At 44.1% G+C, this 15,505-nt stretch overlaps 1 protein-coding gene across 1 annotated transcript; it reads left to right on the forward strand.

Annotated features, from left to right (window-relative positions):
* The first annotated feature begins 2,503 nt into the window (after positions 1 to 2,503).
* On the forward strand, positions 2,504 to 4,344 carry LOC120964023 (uncharacterized). The gene is made up of 3 exons (XM_045228167.2): positions 2,504 to 2,602; positions 2,727 to 2,791; positions 2,874 to 4,344. Exon 3 carries the CDS (start codon positions 2,893 to 2,895, stop codon positions 4,141 to 4,143), a length of 1,251 nt encoding a protein of 416 aa, XP_045084102.1. The 5' UTR covers positions 2,504 to 2,602; positions 2,727 to 2,791; positions 2,874 to 2,892; the 3' UTR covers positions 4,144 to 4,344.
* Positions 4,345 to 15,505: the final 11,161 nt, after the last annotated feature.

Here is a 15,505-nt window from a genome sequence, read left to right on the forward strand (position 1 = left end):
GAGTTTGTTATCCAGAAGATTAGTCGTTCAGAAAAGAGGGTAGCAGGTCGGTTGGCTTTTTATAGCCGTATGGAGTCGTGTACATCTGCATGGTTGCATTGTGGATCTGCATGTATTGAGGACCTCGTGCCTCCCGATTGTAACCCTGTTACTATGGAATAAACTCCTTTTACCTCGCAAAAAAAGATTTATAATTGGTTTATGAAATATAATTTTAGCTAACTATGTGAAAATAATGTTCGGAAATGCATTATTTGAAATTGAATTGCATCTTCTGAAATTGAAATCACAAATATGTTTGCAAATTACTTTGTGAAATACATGTCTTAAGATTGAAATGCATCTTGTGAAATAACGGTCTTATCTTGAGGAATTCAAATATATAATTATTTGTAAAAAACAAAATATTTATTTAATCTAAAACTTCTAACAATGGATTTATTTGGGAGAGGAGAGATGATAGAGGATTTTTTTCCGAGAGTACATATGATTGAGGATTAGTGCATGCCTATTTGTTACATGAAAAGTGAGAAAGAGAGAGGCGAACCAACTGTGGTTGGATGGTTAGATGGACAGTGGTATCCCCAGCCCACCAGGGTTCAAGTCCTGGTGCTTGCATTATTTCCGAATTTATTTTAGGATTTCCGGCGATGCGCTTTCAGTGGAAGGAGACGAGGAGACGTCTCCGTCGACGACGAGGCGCCTACGCGGACTTCGTAAATCTTAAGATGATATGCCGACTCAGTCTCTTGAAGGTGCTCATAGAGGTGCGTCTGTACTGTGTTCAAAAAAAAGTGAGAAAGAGAGAGAAGAGACATGTGGGTGAGCATGTGAATGATGGATATTTGACCGGTACCTACCCGGCCCCGCTAGAAAAGACTTTGGATCGATGCAGCCGCGCGATATATGGCTATTTTTTAAATAATACATTTTTTTATTAATTTTCATAAATTACGCTGGATAAAAAAATTTCAAAAATAATACACCGTCGGCCCGCTGCAGGCCGACTGGGCCTAGTCGGCCCACAGCAAGCCGATTAGATTCCAGTCGGCCTACAGCTGGCCGACTGGCCCCTGTCGGCCCACTGTGGGCCGACTGAAGCTAATTGGCTCACTGTGGGCTAATTGTTTTTTGCAAAAAAAGTAGGCATAAAAAATATATATTTAAAGAAATGTTAATCATGTAATTAAAAAATGTTAAACGTGTATAAAAAATGTTCCTGATGTATACAAAAAATGTATAATATATATGCAAAAAAGTTGACATAAAAAATATGTTTTAAAAAGTGTTAAGCATGTATTTAAAAATTGTTCAATGTGTGTATAAAAAATGTTCCTTATTTATACAAAAAATATAGAATGTGTATGAAAAAAAGTTGACACAAAAAAATATGTTTGAAAAGTTGACATTTTTTCAAATACATGATTAAATTTTTTTAAATGTGTGTATAAAAAATGTTTCTTATCTATTCAAAAAATATAGAATGTGTATGAAAAAAGTTGACACCAAAAAAATATGTTTGAAAAAAATGTTCCAGTTTCATAAAAAAGAGCAACCAATCATACTTAGGTCCGTGATGCTCCCATGCCGGATCCGGAGCTGGAACATTTTTTTATACACGTTTAACGTTTCATTCCAACACATGAAACATTTTTGTGTACTCGTTGAACATTTTTTCAAATACATGATTAACATTTTTTTCAAACATATTTTTTTGGTGTTAACTTTTTTTCATACACATTCTATATTTTTTGTATAGATAAGGAATATGTTTTCAAATACATGATTAACATTTTTTTCAAACATATTTTTTTGGTGTCAACTTTTTTTTCATACACATTCTATATTTTTTGTATAGATAAGGAACATTTTTTATACACACATTTAACAATTTTTAAATACATGATTAACACTTTTTAAAACATATTTTTAGTCAACTTTTTTGCATATATATTGTATATTTTTTGTATACATCAGGAACATTTTTTTATACACGTTTAACATTTTTTAATTACATGATTAACATTTTTTTAAACATATATTTTTTATGCCTACTCTTTTTTGCAAAAACAATTAGCCCACAGCGAGCCAATTAGCTCTAGTCGGCCCACGGTGCCAACAGGATCCAATCAGCCCACAGTGGGCCAACAAGGGCCAATCGGCCAGCTGTAGGCCGACTGGAGTCCAATCGGCCTGCTGTGGGCCGACTAGGCCGGGCCGGCGGTGTATTATTTTTGAAAAAAAATTACCCAGCATAATATTTATGAAAATTAATTAAAAAAATGTATTACATAAAAAAATTTAGCCGATATATGTTGATTGTTCCGTAATTGTGCGGGAGATTGTGAAGGTCAAAGTATCCTAGCCTAGCAAATCTTTAGCCAGCTCATGTATTAAATATCATTAATATCATTATTAATGATAATAAATATCAACATGATACCACACCAGTACATAAACCACACCAGCGACGGCGAGACCCCAAACCCATACGCCTCGCCGCCCCATTTCCCATCCTCATCCTTGCAGGAACAAATCGTCGGAGCGCCCTCTTCCCACACGCCGGTAACCAGCTGATTCGTCGCCCAAATCGTCTGCTGAGGTGAGTCTCTCTCGGAGCACGCTGCTCACCGCTGATTTCTTTTCTCCATCTATCGTGTGCCCGCGGATCTTTCATGTCCTCCTCCTCCTTTCTTGAAAATAATCTTTCATGTCTTCGTGTGCAGAGACGTGTTACAGCCGCCGCGTAGCTCATCATCAAGGCATCGACTGACTTGTCTGTCCGCCCCAGGTATAAATCCTCTCGCCCCTGCGAGCCCCACAAATCCGTCGATTGTGCACCATTCTTACAACGTTTCCTCTCTTGTTTCTAGTTGTTCGGTGCCGGATCTGATGGAGCACCGGCAGCCAGTCACCATGCCCGGCCATGGAGTCGAGACCGTCCTCGACGACCTTCCCGAGTCGATCATCGTCGACGAGATCCTCGTCCGTTTGCCGGCCAGGGACATCATGCGCTGCCGCTGCGTCCGCAAGGGGTGGCGCAGTGCCACCTCCGCCGACAAGTTCATGCTGGACCACCACCGCCGCCAGCCCTTGCTCCCGGTGCTCGGTCACGCCGTGGAGCCGCAGACGGCGACCCGCCTCTTGCTTTCCATTGACGCCGGTGCAGGCCAGCAACAGCTCTGCCCCGTGGTCCGGATCCGGACATACAGCGGTAGACTCCTGGCTGCCCTTGATGGGCTCATCATCGTCTCCCATAGATCCGTCAGTGTGCGAACTTCTTCGTCTCATCCGGTAAGCTTGTTCATCTGCAACCCGGTCACCCGTGAGTGTGCTCCCCTAGTGACGCCTCCAAGCCAGCATGGATTTATGCACCACATCGCAGGCTTGTATCGGCACCAACCATCCGGGGAATACCGGGTGCTTTGGGTCTCTACTCCGAGGTACTTTGACAGAGCAGACGCAGCTTACACGACATTTTACTACGTCGTAGCAGTGGGATCCAGTGACATAAGATGCATCGCAGAAGGTAGCATCGCACAGACAACACCCATGGAAACGGTGCTGTGTAAGGGCCTGCCGGATTCGTCGGGTTGTCCACCAGTGCACCACCGTGGTAGCCTGCACTGGGGACTTCCCGGCCGTGCAATAATGGTGTTCAACACAGCAGCCGAAACATTCCGGTTGATGGGTCGTCCAGTCCAGCTGCGCTTCCACCAGTTGTTGGAGATGGATGGCACTCTTGCTTTGTGCAGCGTCAGCCCTGAACAAATGACCGTAGATGTTTGGGTGGTACAAGACTATGGTGCCGAAACAACGGAAACCTGGTCTTTCAAGCATCAGATTAATTTGTCTGGTGTTGACGATCCAATACCACGTTCATGGGTGATGCGGTTCCCTAGGATGGTTGTGCTCAATAACGGTGAGCTGCTAATCCAGTTCATTCGTGGTTGTGGGCCTGTGTTGCATTGTGACATCGATGGCAAGTTCTTAGGATATGTGAAAAGCAAGGATGGCCAAGTAATCGGCTTGTGGATTACCAAGCATTACCTCCAGGAGAGCCTTACTCCCCTTCCACTATTCCATGAGATGAGAGAAGAAGATAGTGCAACCCAGGGGCCTCCACTTTTTGTAGGGCTATAAGATGCAGTGCTTGATCTGGATTTCTGCACTACCATTGGAGTATGTAAATTATGTATGAGTCTTGTCTTTTATTCGTCTTAGGGCTGCTAGTAGAATTGAACATTCTGGATGGTAGAAGAGCAACACTGCTACCATCATTTGTTGTCTATTATTTTTCCTTCAGCACCAAGTTCCGAACTATGGAGAATCTTTGCTATAGAACTACTCTATTTCGTTCTCTCATTTACTTTCAATTTGTATTTTTAAGAGCCATGAAAGTTCATGGTTGCAATTAGAAACTGGTCATTATTATCTATCTTGATTCTTGAATGACTTTATGCTACTCCAGAACCAGTACATCAATGACTTGCCATCTGGCTCTTTCTTTTTGAGAAAACAATGTTGGTACACATGCCATCAAGAAAAGATGAGATATTCAATCTTAGTCATGTTCTTCGAGTGAATACTACTGTTTGAGGGATCCATTGTAGAAATTAAGTACTTGTGGCATTTTTTGTCGCTGAGATTGTTAGTCTGGATCCTTCATTTCAAGTTTAATATTTTGATCATCAGCTGACATGGTTGCTCCTGCTCTTTGTGTGGTGATGTTTTCTCAGGCGCGGGCGTACTCGCATAACTTTGTTCAGTTTGGTACTCGGAAATTCTGTGCGCATTTTTATTTTATTACGGCTTTGTTGAAAATCTTACCAAGTAATGGTCCTGGTTCCTCTTTGCCTGGATAAAGATTTTAAGTTTACATGGTGAAAATTATACTAGTCAATGTTTTATCTTATGCAAACTCTTAGATCACATGGAAAGTCCAGCAATTTCATTGTTGTTTGTGTGGTTAGAAATGTAGAATTCTGCCTACTCCTATTCACATGGATTAATTAACTCTTAATATGTTAAATCCAGCAATTCAGTGATGCTTCTTTGGGTGTTCAGTCCAGTACCATTTATATCTCACTGCATAACTAATCGATGATCTAAACTGTCATGTCATAATTTTATGGATGCTCCAACTCAAAAAATAATAATCTACGGATACCTAAGAAGGCCTTAGATTATTTCAAGGGTTAATTTCTTTGCCTTTAGTTATCTGAGAAAATACCTGCCTATGTTACTTGCGAAAAACAATCCAAACAAACTTTTTTCCACTTTCTTTTTAGCTCAAAAGGAACTTATAGTTTTAGGCTGTTGGAACAGTGATGTGATCACATTTTCCTAGTTATCATTGATGTGAAATATTTCTAGAAATCTGTATTCTCAAATTGCTTATGACCACATGATTTACCACAACATATTTTTCTTCAAGATTACAATGGCAGCTTGAACAATCACCGTGAAAATATGCAAAAGGCATAGCGCAAGTGGGAATACATATATACATGTAGATTGTGCCATTTCCCGGTTTTTTCTCATTTCCAAAAGAACTGGACAATATATGGGAGTTATGCTCATAGCAAATAAAACCAATGAATGATTCTTAGACTTTGATTCATGTCTTTGGATCAAAATGTGACCGTTGGGTTCCCATAATAGGAGTTTGGTGAGAAACAGAGGTTCCATGGGACAACTTTGAACATGTCTTAATAGAAGGCAAAGACAACGCTAAATCCTTTTTACGAAGCTATGAAAACCTTCCTCTTTGGATCATGTTTCCTTCCTTCCAAGTTTAAAAGTTTGATCAGCAGTTGACATGGTTGCTCCTGTTCTTTCTGTGGTGAAGTTTTTGTCAGGCGCAGTTCCTTGAGTACCCAATACACTTGACTTATACCGATTTGAGCTCGGTTTATATATAAGCTGAGTAAAAGTCCCGGCTTACACTACCGAAAAAGGCTTTCGCCCCGCTTTATATATAAAGCAAACCGCCAAGAGCACACATACAAGCACTAGTTCAGAACACACACACCCAAGTCTCACGGCAAAGTACAAAGGTTCTGCTGAGGGCACAGCTCAACAGGCCCTAAAAAAGGAAACACAAGGCGTGCCGGGACGGCGACTAACGGGGGCGCCTAATCAGGCTCCAGCGGTGGAGGCGGCGGAGGCGGCGAGATGGACGGCCATCGAGCGGAGGTTGGCGATGAAGGCGGTGATGGCGTCCCGGTCCGCGGGGCAGCTAAGCTGCCGCCAGAGCTGCAAGAAACCAGACAGTTTGAATAGAGCGTCAGCGGCCCGTAGAAGAGGCAAGCGCTGAATCACAAGCTTATTGTGGATTGTCTAGAGGGTCCAAGCTAGTGCCCCACAAGCCACCTAATGTGGCGAGAGGGCAAGGGGGAGGTCTGGAGTTCGGCGAATAGGTCGGGGAAGTTGGTATGACACCAATTGCCACCAACCACCTCCCTAAAGCAGCTCCATAGAAACTGAGCAGATACGCATGAGAAGAAGATGTGATTCGAGTCTTCGGGGACATCACAAAGCGGGCAGATGCCTGTCCCAGGACCATTGAGCTTGCGGACCTCCACCCCAGACGGGATCCGTCCCCGAATCCATTGCCACATGAAGATCCGGATCTTCAGAGGCAGACGGATGGACCACACCGCCGGGAGGGGGGAGGGGCGATGGAGGGGGCAATGGCCTGGTAGAGGGACTTGGTGGAGAATTGGCTGGAAGGCTCAAGACGCCACCTAACCAGGTCCGGACCCGCGTCCACTACAGGTTCGTGCAAGGCGACACAATCAAGCAACTCACGCCAAGCGGCGGATTTCGGGGGGCCGAACGGTCTCCGGAAGGCGAGGCGCCCTAAGTCAATAAGGGCCCTCTCAACAGAAATGGTTGGGTCAACCGCGATGGAGAAGAGGTCGGGGAAACGGGCCGCGAAGGGGGAATCACCGGCCCAACGGTCAAACCAGAACAAAGTCGCAGAACCTGACCCAACCGATATGGAGGTCCCGATACGGAGGACCAGAAGAAGCTGGATTATCGACTGCCAGAATTGGGAACCGCCCGAGCGCTGACAGAACGCGAGAGGTTGTCCGCGCAGGTACTTGTTCCGGATTATATCTAACCATAGGCCGCCATGCCCTTGCGAAATGCGCCAAAGCCATCGGGATAAGAGGGCAATGTTCATGCGCTTCGAGCACATGATACCTAGCCCTCCTTGGTCCGAGGTTTGCATATGTCAGGCCAACTGACCATATGGTATTTCTGCTTATTGTTGTCACCGGCCCAGTAGAAACGCGACTGGACTTTGGCGATCTCATGGTGTAGGGTCTCGTGGAGGCTGTAGAAGCTCATGAGGAATAAGAGGAGGCTGGAGAGGGCGGAGTTGATGAGGATCGTCCGGGCCGCCTTCAAAAGCCACCTACCCTGCTAGGGCTCAATGCGCGTATGCAGCTTGGCCACGGTTGGGCGCAAGTCCGCGACGGTGAGCCGAGAATCACTAATGGGCGTTCCCAAGTAAGTCGTTGGGAAGGAGCCCAAGCGGCAGTTGAGGCGGTTGGTAATGCTCAAACATTCCTCAGGAGAATAGTCCATCACCATCACATCACTCTTATCGAAATTGATCTTGAGGCCTGACATTTGTTGGAAGCAGAGGAGGAGGAACTTAAAATTAGAGATGCCCGTCTCCGAGCCTTCGACCATAATGATGGTGTCGTCGGCGTACTGGAGGAGGGAGATCCCGGAGCCACGACAAGGTGGGGGGTGATCCCACGAATATGTCCTGCAGCCTTCGTCTTGTCCAGGATGGCGGCAAGCGCGTCCACCACCATGTTGAACAGGAATGGGGAGAAGGGATCGCCTGACGGACCCCACATAGGGTGGGGAAGTAAGGGCCGATCTCCCCATTGATGTTCACGGCAGTGCGGCCGTAAGAGACCGTCTGCATCACGCGGGTGATCCAGCGCTCATCGAAGCCCTTCCGGAGCAAAACTTCCCGAAGGAAGGTCAAATTAACAGTGTCATATGTCTTATGGAAGTCAATCTTAAGGAAGACCGCTCTGAGGTGTCTAGATCGCACCTCATGGAGGTCCCGGCTTACACTACACGGCTTAGTAAGGACCAGCTTATCAGGTATAAGGCGAGGGCCATGGAGAAAAATCTCAGTTTTTCTATAAGCCAAGTACTTATACGAGGCTCTTGGTTCGATAAAGCAACATGACGGCAGCAGTGTGTTAACGGTATGGCCATGTGTCCCATGTATGTAAGCCGAGGGCCGATGCCAGCAGCACTGATTATATATAAACCGAGAGCCATCGAGAGCCACACAGGTTTCTTGCCATGCGTTGTTATTTTATTTCAGCTATTGTTACAAATCATAGCACGTAATTTTAGTTCCTTGAGTTTGACATGTTTTCAGAAAGAATTCAGTACTTCGGTTGTATGTGGGTAGACAGGTCCTATCGCCATTGGAGTATCTATTATGTACGAGTTTCGTCTTTTATTTTTACTTGTTCTTCTTACGGCTGCCAGTAGAACTGAACATTCTGGATAGTAGAAGATTACCTCTGCTACCATCAATTATCTATTATTTTGCCTTCCGCATCATGTTATAGTTCTGAACTATGAAGAATCTTTGCTATAGAACTTGACGGTTGGTTGCTCCTGCATGCTCTTTATGTGCTGATGTTTTTGTCAGGCACATATACTCACATAACTTTGTTTAGTTTGGTACTCACCATGTGTCCATTGCTATTTTATTACGATTTTATTCAAAATCTTAGAAACTAAGTATCATGGTCTTATTTCGTGCCTTTTTTTATTTCTAGGATTTTGTGTTTTTTGGGGGGTGGGGGTAGAACTGAATTGGAGATGCGCTCATTTGGAGCCAGGTAAACTGCTGGTTCCTCTTTGCCTTGATAATGATTTTTAATTTACATGGTGACAATTAGACTAGTCAATGTTTTTTCTTATGCAAACTCTTAGATCACATGGAAACTCCAGCAATTTCAATGTTGTTTGTGTAGGTAGAAAAATGTAGAATTCTGCCTACTCCTATTCACATGGATTTAATTAACTATTAATTTGTTAAATCCAACAATTTAGTTGTGCTTCTTTGTGTTTATAATCCAGATCCATGTATATCGCACTGCATAATACATTAATCAATGATCTAAACTGTGATATCATAATTCTATGGATACCTAATAAGGCATTATAGATTATTTCAATAGTTTACTTCTTTCCCTTTAATCATTTGAGAAAAGACCTGCCTATGTTTACTTGTGAAAAACAATGCAAACGGGAAAAAAATCACTTTCTTTTTTTGCGCAAAAAGAACTTAGTTTTAGGCTTTTGGAACAGTGATGTGATCAAATTCTCCTACTGAACATTGATGTGAACTTTTGGATAAATATATATTCTCAAATTACTTATGCCCACATGACTTGCCACATCACATTTTTCTCTGAGATTATACTGGCAGCTTGAATAACCACCGTGAAAATATGCAAGCCAGCGCAAGTGGGAATACATACATGTAGATTTTGCCATTCCCAATTTTTTTCCAGCGTTTCCAAGAGAACTGAACAACATATGGGGGTTATGCTTATAGCAAATAGAACCAAGGAATGATTTCAAGACTTTGTTTCGCGCCTTTGGATCAAAATGTGACCTTTACGTTCCCATAATAGGTTTTAGTATTAGATTATCTGAGATTTGGGAGGCCTTTAAGTGAAAAACGGGTTCCATGGGACAACTCTGAACATGTCTCAATAGAAGATAAAGACATCATTAAATCCATTTTACGAAGCTATGAAAACCCCCTCTTCAGATCATGGTTTTCCTTACAAATAGCATGCCGAACTTCCTCTTTAGATGATGGTTTTCCTTTGGCTGGTGCTGAAAGATAGCATGATAACTCACTACCTAGTTCCCGGCAAAAAAAATACCTACTATACCTAGTCGGAAACGTGCTTGTTTTGCTGAGCTAATAAATCAACAGAGCATCACTTTTTCCTAGCTATGACCGACTACCTAGATTTGTCAATTTCGATAGTTAACTGTACATTTTGAGATGTATTATGGCATGAGAGGTGCATGTCACTCATTCAAAGTGTCGTGTGAAACAAAAAATGATGGTGGTGACTTGCTTGCTTCCAGCAGAAGTGGACCCATTTCAGTGAAATCTTGCGCTCTGTGTAACTTGTACACGAACAGGATGGAGTTCACGAAGAGTTAAGTGGAATCTGTCATAATGGACTTCATTCCGCTCGTGTGTCGAACCTCTAAAGAGTTCATGAAGCTAGCTAGTCGGCGTGTGTAGCTTGTCATGATCTGATATGGTAGGCTCTGCTCTTATTCGTCTGGCATGTTAATTGTACTACATTTACAACCTTGTACTTGCTAACATGTGCCACTGAGGCTGCCATACTGTTAGCGTAAACTGAGAAGACTGGGATGCTTTATATACAAATAATATGGTAATCTTGATTCTGCATTTCATTTGTTGCTAATAAACAGTTTAATTCATGGAAATAAACACTAGTGCAGAACCGGGCTTTAGCGCCGGTTCGTAAGGGCCTTTAGTGCCGGTTCTGCAACCAGCACTAAAGAGTGGAGACTAAAGCCCCCCCCCTCCCCCTTTACTACCGGTTCAGCACGAACCGGCGCTAAAGTGCCACCACATGGCACGAGCCAGGCCCGGGTGCCGGTAGACCATTAGTACCGGTTGGTAGCACCAACCGGTACTAAATGTTTGGCGGGGTTTTGGTTTTAATTTTTATTTTTTCATTAATTTTGTGTTTTCCATTTAATTCTTTTTTGTTTGCTGGTATTTTACGGTACTACATATTGTACACGTTATGCATATATATATAAATAGATTTTCTCGTAGAACCGATCATATATATATATAATCGAATGTCTCACAACCACCATTAATTATTCACACATACACATGTATATATATACAATTTCTCCTACATGTTGCCTTGGTGCCTTCGGAGCACGATGACAAGTGGTTCATGGGGGCGGTAGCGGGTAATAGTATTCTCCTTTGGGATCTATGACCTGGTCGAGCAAAAATCCCGCTATTTCCTCTTGAAATGCTCGTATGCGCTCCTCTGGTAGGAGCTGGTCCCGCACCTCTTTGAACTGTTAAGAAGGAGATCAATATGCATGTGTATTAGTTGTGTGACTAGATATCGACAATCATGTAAGATTTGTGAATAGTGTTCTGGCAAACGTACCCAGTCCTGTCTATCAGATCTGCTCCTTTCGGACGCCATCATGCGAATGTTCTCGCAAACGTAGTATGCACACACTTCAGTCCCCGGCGCTTGCTTCAGGGCCTTTACGAGAATAGAATTTAATCAGATAATAATTAATCAAGCATGTTAATTAATTAATGGTATTGAAACAAGAATTAAAGAGATGGTAGCTAGCTAGCTAGTACTACTTAATTACATACCTTGGGTCGATACCAACATAGCTTTTGTCGCCATTTTCCTGGAGTCACATTGATGTACTTTGCCCAAGCCCTGCCCGCCGGCAAAGAAAATTAATAAAGGGGTTGTTAAAAATAGTTCATATCAGGAAATGACGAACTAAATAGGCCGAGATATAGTTAATAATGATTGAAATTACCTGTTGACTATCCCCTTCACGATGCTGTAGTCACTATCTTTTTTAAGTAGTGAGTCCAGTACTTCAACTTTTCCTTCGTCAACTTTAATGTCTAACAAGATCCAGTGGAAGCTGCATGCGCATACGTTTGCATGTATAAATTAAGCGGGCATGTGCATAACACTAATCAACTATAACCCTAAACCCTATACACTTATTAACATCTAGCTAGTAAGCAAAAACAGAATTTGTAGTACAAGACAGTGTGACTCACTCGAAGTTGTAAGGAAGTAGTATATCTTCATTGCTATTGAGGCGCTTCAAGAACTCTACCATGTTTTTCTCTACATCTTGTCTACACCATTCCAATTTCCATGTGTATTCATTAACGGTGTTTGGGTCAATGAACCCAATGCCATAGCGTCCAGCTTTTTTCATTTCATACATCTTCATCCTGCATAATACCACAGAAAAGAATATATAGTGAGGATATATAATTACAGGTAATTAATGATCAATTAATGAGCACTAGAGCTAGCTTGAGACTTAAATTACAAAAAGAAATCACTTACAGACAATAGCAACTGACGATAGATTTGTCGAGTGCATCTTGATTGAACAATTGAAATAGTTCTGAATACTCAATGGACAGAGCTTTCTTATTGAAGTAATGATCTTCCTCGACTTGCACCATGAGGGACTCTCGATTGGAAATCTTGGTAATTTTCATGTACCAATCATGCAATTCATACATTCTCGTTGGGAGGTTCTTGACCTCCTCGGGCTCGACCAAAGGTTGGCCCCGGACATATTTCTGTTTTATTTCCTCCTCTCTAAGCGGAGACATGGGCTCGATATCGAGGAGTTGTCCAACAGTGATGTTGAGCATTTCAGCCTGCATTATATGCTCCTCGGTTATTACCACATCGCCCAGCTCGGGAACGTAAACGGTTTGCCCACAATAATATTGGGCGCGCGTACTCTCATGTGTTGTTGGCACAACAAGCGGGGGGGGGGGGGGGTCGATTAGCTGCTTGTTGGCTCGAGCTCGAGCTCGCTTCTTTCTGTAGTCGTGCTCGATGTGCCTTCCTGATTTGGCGCTCATAGTCTGAGTCAACAGGCTTGGGAGCTGGTGGTCTAGCCATACGAATGAAGTGGTCAATCTTTTCCTCAGGCACTTTCTCCCTCGGCGGCGTTGCCGGTTTTGGTCGAAAATGAGCGTCCACTTCGGCCCGCACTATTGCATCGTTTTGCTCCTCGGTCATGTCGTAAGGCCTTTGAGGAAGAGGAGCGAGGCTGCTTGGACCATATTTATATCGCTTGTCTCCGCCTGTACTTTCTGTACTACCTTGACTCGTACCGCTACGCACCATAGCTGCGGCGTGTCTCTTCTGCGATTGCTTAGGCGGCGGAGACGGCTGACGTGGCTTAGTTGGAGCAGGAGGAGTGGCCTGACGCTGTGCCGGACTTGAAGTAGGAGGTGTGGCCTGACACGGTGTCGGACTTGAAGCAGGAGGTGTGTCCTGACACTGTGCCGGACTTGAAGCAGGAGGTGTGGCCTGACACGGTGTCAGACTTGAAACAAGAGGAGTGGCCTGACGCTGTGCCGGACTTGAAGCAGGAGTCTGCTCACGCGTTCATGGACTTGGAGGAGCGGGAGTCTGCTGACACGGTAGCGGACTTCGAGGAGGAGTCGGCAGACGCGGTGTCGGTGGACTTCGAAAGATGATGCAATCCTTTCTCCAAGGATGATACGATGTATGGCCTCTCCCAGTGTGTGCTCGTCGTCACCTCCAGGAATGTCAAGATCTAGCCCCGAATATGGGTCCACCACCTCATCAACCAAGACACGAGCATAAGCCTCTGGAATTGGGGCGCAATGGAAGGTTGCTTTGGGGGTAATTGTAAAAGAAACGGCGTCCGCCACCTTCATAGATATGTTCTTCATTTTGAAGTGTAGCTCACAGTTAGTGTTCTCTATGATGTCATCCACAGGGTATGTATCCAGCAGTGCGTCGCCCGGGGCGGAACCAACGCTGCTTCTCGGCATGGATGGGACGGTGCTATCCAATGCTGGATGATCATCCGCTTGCTGCTGCCGCTGCTGAGACCCCCTTTCCTGGCTAAGTGAGTCGATCTGCTGCTGCTGCTGCTGCTGGAATTTGAGTGCCAAGTCCGCGTGCCTTGCTTCTAGGCCTTGAAGGCGTTCCGCGTCCTACTTCCTCTGCTCCTCCTCCAGCTTCCTCTTCTTCTCCTCCTCCATCTTCTTTCTTGCATGGGTCCTGTAGTCGTCGTTCCATTTCGAAAAGCCCTCATACCAGGGAATAACGCCCTTGCCTCGTGTTCTTCCCGGGTGTTCAGGATTTCCCAGGGCGCGCGTAATCTCGTCATTCTCTCTGTTGGGCGTTAACACCCCCTTTCGAGCATCTTCTATTGCGTCAAGTAAATTTTGTTCTGCTCCTTTTAGACTTGCCTTCTTCGAAACCAGGCCTGTCTTCGGGTCCAACGCCCCCATGCGCATAGAACCAAGTTCTGCACCTGGGGGGCCAGCTCCTAGTAACCGGAGTGACCCCTGCATCCTCCATCTCTTGCTCAGACTTATCCCACTTAGGCATTGCCACCGCGTAGCCACCTGGACCCAGCCTATGGAACTGCGTCTTTTTTGCGGCATTGGCCTTGTTTTTTCTCGACCGTTCCTTAGATAATTCTAATTCCTTGAATTTCACGAAAGCGGGCCAGTGTTCTCTTTGCTTCTCTAGTGTTCCCTTGAATTCTGGAGTCTTCCTTTCTGCAGCGAGGTAGTTGGCACATACAGTTTTCTTGTGGGTGTTGAATGCAATTGCCATCTTCTTAAGAGCAACGTCCTTGACTTTCTGCACATCTGCATCAGTGAAATAATCTGGTAGGGTGAAATGTTCCATCAGAGATTCCCAAAGCTTTTGTTTTGCTCTGTCGTCGACCCAAGTAACATCTGGGCGTTTAGTTTTTGGCTCTTTCCATTCTTGAATGGAGATCGGGAGTTGGTCCTTCACAAGAACTCCGCACTGACGAACGAACTTGTTCGCAATGTTCTTAGGCGTGAGGGGTTCGCCACTAGCTTTGATGGAATCGATGTTGTACTTTACACCCTCCTTCAACTTTTTTCCCGGGCCGCCCTTTGTCCTGCTGTCTATAGAAGCAGATTTGCTCGATCCGGAGGGCTGAAAGAAGAAAGATCGATTCGTTAATATATCTTCAAATAAATAAACATGTGATGATCACTAGATGCCTGCTTATATAAATATACCTCGCCGGTAGTCTTTGTTATTTCAAGATCAACATTGTATTCGTCATCATAATCATTGTCTGCGTCATCATAATCATAATCATAGTTCATGACTTCATCAGCTCGGTCGTCGAGATCGAATATCTTATCATCACCCTCCCCGGTATTGTTCAGATATTGGGAGCCATCACTTGCTTCATTCAGATCATCTGGCCTGCTAGGGCTGCGTATGATCTCGAACAGGGCCTCTTCTCCCTCTCTGCAGGTATTGTCCGTCATAGCTTTTATTTAACTAATACAGAAGAAATATAAAATAATTTAGTATTCAAATTACAATGCATGGATGCAATCAATCAGGAAAAACTGAATCATATAGTACATAATATGCATCGTCTCGAATAATATATAATCTCGAATACATCGTCTCGAATAATATATAATCTCGAATACATCACTGGCTAGGTAGCTAATAAAGATCGAATACTATAGAAGAATCTAGGCCACTCGCGGTTCCTGGGGCGCGGACGGTGGACACCCAAAGACAAGGAACCATCACAGGATCATATCTCCGGTCATCTGCCCAAAGAATCTGCCAGGTATTGGAGAACCTGA

This window comes from Aegilops tauschii, chromosome 5 (assembly GCF_002575655.3).
Source record: "Aegilops tauschii subsp. strangulata cultivar AL8/78 chromosome 5, Aet v6.0, whole genome shotgun sequence".
NCBI lineage: Eukaryota > Viridiplantae > Streptophyta > Magnoliopsida > Poales > Poaceae > Aegilops > Aegilops tauschii.

Excerpts from the sequence above, each read along its gene's own strand:
- LOC120964023 (XM_045228167.2), top strand. The coding sequence starts at position 2,893 with ATGGAGCACCGGCAGCCAGTCACCATGCCCGGCCATGGAGTCGAGACC.